Source organism: Astatotilapia calliptera, chromosome 7 (assembly GCF_964374335.1).
Source record: "Astatotilapia calliptera chromosome 7, fAstCal68.1, whole genome shotgun sequence".
NCBI classification, from domain to species: Eukaryota; Metazoa; Chordata; class Actinopteri; order Cichliformes; family Cichlidae; genus Astatotilapia; species Astatotilapia calliptera.
The window spans coordinates 49,382,699-49,388,698 of record NC_137428.1 but is presented as its reverse complement, the minus strand read 5'-3'; the positions used below and the strand labels follow the sequence as shown (position 1 = coordinate 49,388,698).

The 6,000-nt window shown below is 39.5% G+C and overlaps 1 protein-coding gene across 2 annotated transcripts in view; it reads right to left on the bottom strand.

The window, feature by feature from the left end:
* Positions 1–1,187: 1,187 nt before the first annotated feature.
* Positions 1,188–6,000, bottom strand: part of lingo1a (leucine rich repeat and Ig domain containing 1a) — a 129,878-nt gene continuing 125,065 nt past the window's right edge. For both annotated transcript variants that reach the window (XM_026175231.2, XM_026175229.2), the window contains one exon: positions 1,188–3,349. In XM_026175231.2, coding sequence (XP_026031016.1) covers positions 1,490–3,337 — 1,848 coding nt within the window. In that variant the 5' untranslated portion in view covers positions 3,338–3,349 and the 3' untranslated portion in view covers positions 1,188–1,489. The remainder of the gene's footprint in view (positions 3,350–6,000) is intronic.

The following is a 6,000-nucleotide window of genomic DNA, read 5'->3' as shown; positions in this document are numbered from 1 at the left end:
ATGTTTTCAAAGCCCGGCTGTACAACAGTGTGTACTTGAAAAGGTAACTTTTGATTTTATTTGCAGAACCAAGTGGGAGCATAATATGCTGCAGTTTTTCCCCCTGACAAATAAATGCACATTTCTAGGAAAAAACGAACATATAAATGATTCTGGAAGGTAATTTTTCCATGGCTTTGCTGGGGGAGGCAGTATTGTCATGAATAAAGCATTAATTTCATTAAATTTAAAAAAAAAATCAAGAAAGAAATGACAGAAATGTTCTTACAGCTTGAGGAGCACATCATATCCAAAGCGTGAGCACCGCAAGTTTTATTCCATCTAATCATGTTGAGCACAAACTAATACTATTACATAAGTTTTTTTGAAATGCTATTTAAAAGCTTAGGAGTAAGTACTTAAGTGCCAGAGTCAACCATTCTTTTGGATGGCAAAACTGCTGTGGATAGGTGCATCTATTGTGAGAACAGAGCATGGTTTCAAACACTTTTCTCATTTCCTTTTTGTGTCAGGTCCTTAATCTATCTGTGAGCACTGTCTGGGTAACATCTGAAAATGGACTGAGTGGCACTGGTGCTAAGTACTCACTTCAAACCATTATGTAAAAATGTTTAATACTCACATTTAACATGATTTTATGCATTTTTTTTGCATTAATTATTTATGTGAATATTGTCGGTGTAAAAATGCAATTTTTCTTATATACCTTTTGGCTGTTTTTTAGCTGATTTTTTAGATCGGTAAAAATGGACCGATTGCCAAAAATTTGCACCAAATTACTGCTGTAATCATCATTGCGTTAACAGGGTTATAATCTGATTTTACAGACTGTTAATTGTTTTTTCTTGGTTATGAATTGGGTGCTGTGAAATTAAGATAACATTTTACAGATGTTAGTAACAGTTTTGTCTCTCGAAGAATTTGCTGTGTTTTTTTCATAATATGACACAATAAATTTCCTGAATCACAGAAAAACCATGGAAAAGAAAAAAAGGAGGCACAGGAGTATTCACAATGATATACAGTGATGAAGATGTACTTGAATTGGCCAGTGTTTAAGGTGCTCAACAACCCATACAAATATCATTCATAAGAGAACACCTAACTTCAGAATAAAGCAAACACGAAATAAAAAAAATACGCACAAAAAACAGAGACGGCCAAAATATGATCTGCCCCTCGCATTCTAGCTTTTAAAATGTTTTATTTATTTTTTTTGTGATATAGTTATCTCATTAGAAATCCACAGGAATAAGAACTGCCTATGACAAATCTGATTTTCAATTAATGCCCCCACAGGCCTTGTGGAAACCACAGATGCCATGTAACACTGGGTGTGGTTTCATTCCTTGTCCATCAGTCAGGAGAAAGAACATTTTACTCTATGTTAACAGACCAGGATCCACAGGTTTGTAAGAGAGGAAAGGAAATGTCTTCTTTACCATTTGTCTTATTTTAAAGTTCAAAATTAATAAATTCCACAGCTCTGTTAGATCATTTTCATGTTAAATTTGCGAGGAGCATCCACTGTGGTGCTGCTCATGCCAGCGTCTGATTTCCGTGGCACATACTCAATCTCAATGTTGTGTTTAGTGTTGCCTTTACCTCTGCTCCAGAGGAACAGCAGTACCAGGCAAAAGAGGACGACACCAAGAAATGAGATGAATCCCATTGTAGTTGCAATAATCAATGTCTTTATGTCGAATGGGAAAGGGGCATTGACTCTTGTATCATTAGCTCCAGTTTCTGTCGGCTGGTTGGATATGAAAGCAAATGTTTTGTTGGGCTGGTGTGGCCAGTCAGGCGAATAGCTATGAATATGAAGGTGCGCAAGAGAGGTGTCATTTCCACCTGCGTTGCTAGCTATACACACATATGTACCGTTGTCTTGAATCTGGGCATAGCGCACTTCGAGAGTACCATCTGGCAACACAGACAGCCTTCCAATCATCTTGGTGGTGATAAACTTTTTCTGTGGAGATCGCCACATTATCACTGGAGCGGGATCCCCATCTGCTTGGCAAGCAAAATGAACAATGGCTCCCTCGTCAACAAATTTTTGCTGAGGTTTGCGATCCCTAATCCTAGACTTGCGACACGTGAAGTAGTTTGGCTGCAGAACATCTGGGAAGTCTTTGAACTCTTTGCCTTGGACGAACTCAGGGGAGGCACAGGTGGGCTGCTGCCTGTTGAAGTTCAGTCTCCAGCGCCGGCGGAAAACCCACAATAGTCGACAGTCACAGGCCAAGGGATTATCATACAATGCCAGGGTTTCCAGGTTGCCAACTGAATGGAAAGCAGACTCCTCTAAAGTACTAAGCGAGTTCCCAGACACATTTAGTATTTTCAGGTAGTTTAGACCTCGGAAAGAGTAGGGTTCAATCATTGCCAGTCTGCCTCCCACAAGGTGAAATTCCTGCAGACGCAGCAGATCATGGAGCTTATTTCCTTCAATGGTATGGATAGGGTTGTATGAAAGATTGAGAAAGCGCAAATAAACCAAGTGCTGCAAGGCTACATAAGGAATTGTGGTCAGGTTGGCATTTGCAATCGTCAGGTAGGTGAGATTTAATCCATACAAGCAATTTGGGGTCATCGTATCCAAATATGGCCAATTTGCTATTTCCAATATTTTTAACCGATAGAGCCGTTTAAAAGAATAATCCCGTATGACATTGATATTGAGGTGACGCAGCCTGAGAGTGATTAAACTGTGGAGGTGGGTAAAAGCCTCTGTTGGCACAGAAGACAAGTTGCACTTCTCAAGACTCAGGTGCTCAAGACTACTTAGGCCATGAAAAGCTCGATGGGAGATGAAAACCAGATCATTATCACCCACTTCTAAAGAGCGGAGGTTATACAAATCCTGGAACATGTAGTCCAACAGGATGACAATCTTGTTCTCACTTATGTCCAGCTGTGTGAGATTGCTCAGACCTGTGAACACACCGAGCTGGATGAGCTTTAGCTTGTTGCTACGTAGCCCCAATATTCGCAAGCCATAAAGGTTGTTGAATGCTCCAGGCTCAATAGTGGAGATTGTGTTTTCACTCAGTTCCAGGTGTTCAAGGTTGGGACAGTTGGCAAACTCATCTGGGTTAATGGTTCTGATACGGTTCTTGCTGAGGTCCAGCAGTCTTGTTTCTGCAGGAATGCCTTCAGGAACTGTTATGAGTCTCTTGCGGTGGCACATCACCGATCGCTCTTGAACATTGCAATCACACCGGGATGGACAGCCTGTTGTGGATCCAGACAGAACGGTGCTCAGCATCAGAATCAGAATAGGCTGCCAGAAAGCCACCAGGTAGCTGTGCCCAGTCGCTTCCCTGCCCACCATCTTATCGGTTACCTAGAGAGACGCAGATACATAGCAAAATGTTCATGATGATCTGTTCAGTTAAAAGACAAATACAGTGCAAATTGTGAAAAACTGAAACATATGAGCTAAAACAATAGTTTTAACAGTCTTGAGCAATGAGTTGATTTGTCATCATGCAGTTTAATGATAAAATTCTACTATTTTACATTATATGTGGGAGATGTTCAGAACAGGAGTCTGAATTAATAGCTCTCAGAACAATTCTCTTTGGTTATTATGTGCATTTTCTGGCAGTTGGCAAGTTCAACAACTGCATGTGCTAAAAGGACAACATTCTGATGCGACACAAATGCTAACAGAACAGAGAAGAGTAGAGAGAGTGTGTCCTGCTGCAATATTCATGAACAGACTAAAGATGAATAGAGGTTACAAGGAATAAGGTATGTGCATGCAATTATAAATTCTGCATCTTGAACTTGCCAGTGCAGAGTTTCAAAAGGTATTTTAAATCCGAGCAGCTCCTGTAAATACACAGTCGTCCATGAGACCTTGTTATATGAATAAAAATACTGATCCAAGGAAGAAAATCAAAGGCAAAATCATTCTAGTAATCTACATACATCTTTCACTACTGTATACCCTCTTGGTGTACGCTGTGGAGTCCTGAACATATCTACACTAAACCTTACAAATAATCAATCAGTCAATGCTGTCTCCGTGACATAAAGCAAAGAGACGTGTCTAGTGGAATTAACAACATATTTCTGTAATCCAAGTCATGCTGTGTTGTAACAACTTTTTCTGAGCACATCCGTGGTTTAGTGTGGTATTTTGAAGTCTTTTTCTTCCTATTACTTAAAATGTAAATTTGCTATGTGAGGGTTTGCTGTGTGAGGGTGGAGCAACAGTAACAAAATGATACAATCAAAGATAAAAATGGTGGCAACTATGACGTATGTGCTATGGATGACAGTTGCTCACAGTTAAAATATAGACCATCAGTGAATTAGAAATGGAGAGATACATATGTACAAGACAGGAAACAAAACCTGTTTGATTTGATTCCACTGGTTAGCGTGAGTCTATCCTTTCTAACAGCAATGAAATGATCCATTTGTGTCATAGCAGAACACCCATTTACAAACAAACAAAAAAAGAGCATGTGATCAGCATTAATGCTACAACAATTTTGAACTATATTACCACACAAGGAGTTGGATGAAAATAAGAGGTAAAAAATGTAAAGAAAAAACAGGCTGAAAATTTTTTTTTCACATATAATTTGCACTCCTCTTTAGACATGTCCCTGGGAAATGCCTGTCAATGTGTGATCACTGTTGTCACAATACAGTGAATATTCCCAGTGGTATGCAGTTTTATCTCTTCTTCTAAATTAGTCTTTAGGATCCCCAGCACCTCATCTGGTATAGCATGCGACTCAGATGCCAAGGCTAAGTTCTCACTACATTAACCCATCCTGGTCTGTGTATTGCGTGTCATTCCCCGTCTCTGTATCCCAATCTTTCTGTCTCTCTGTGAAGCACACAAAAGCCACCAAAAAAGAAAAAAGTCAATTTCTGAGTGGTTATGTGATTGTTCTTCCAGATGCCCAGGAGGTCTGTGAAGATGGATAATGCACCTTTATATTTCAGCAGATTCAGTGGACCACAATACATTTGACAGATTGATAGTGTAGAAAGAAAAAATCAGTGATATCCAGCTTGACAGTTAATTATGGGGTAACCTGTTACTACTATTGTGGCCACCAGCCACTGATAATTTTTACCCCAGTGAGCCCATAGTCAACTGGACAGTAGAATCATGAAAAAATGGGTTAGATTTACTTTGCTCAATTTCATTTTATTCGCTCTGAGGTCAAAGTTCAGATTGGGGATTTGATGATACCATCTGTAATCAAGTGATGCCAGAAACAGTTGAGAATTTGTCTGAATTCAGAGACCTGCACCGGAACCTGCTGTGCTTCATGCTGCCTCTGGATATACTTAATATTTCTTGTTCCTTAATGTACACTGATTAAGTAAGTGGCCTGTGAGTGACATAGTGTGTCATAGGACATCGCAAGAAGTCTGTGAAAAGTGAAAAAAAAAATGGCCTCATGACAGGCTCAGACTCTATCTGTTGGCCTACATTGTGGGGATATATCACATATTGGCTATCACTCAATGAGATGCTATTATGCCCAGCCCTAATGCCACTGACACGTTAACACAATCATAGAAATATTCAAAGTATAATCCCCTGTTGGTAAAGCTCCTTGACTACAACTTCAGCAGGTTGTGGATTGCAGTAAGGCTTCCGAACAAGTCCCTGCACTCTTCTATACATCCCAACAGTGCACGTGATTGGGCAATATTAATAAGAAATTTGAATATTTAAGTAAAGTTTTTGATGAAATTGCATTTTTATGACTTAGATGCATCTAAGTCATTTGCAGCACAATTTACAATTTATAGCACACGGCTTCAGCAGCAAATATGCAATGAAACATGAAAAGATATGGACACATTAAGATGAAGAATGCTATCCATGGGTAAACATTTGCAGCTCTGTTTTGTTAATGATCTGGTGTTATCATCCCCTCACAGGCATGTATTCTGAATGTGTTCTTCATTCGAATCAGCACTCCAGTGAGCTCCCACAGAATTACATTAATTGAGGTG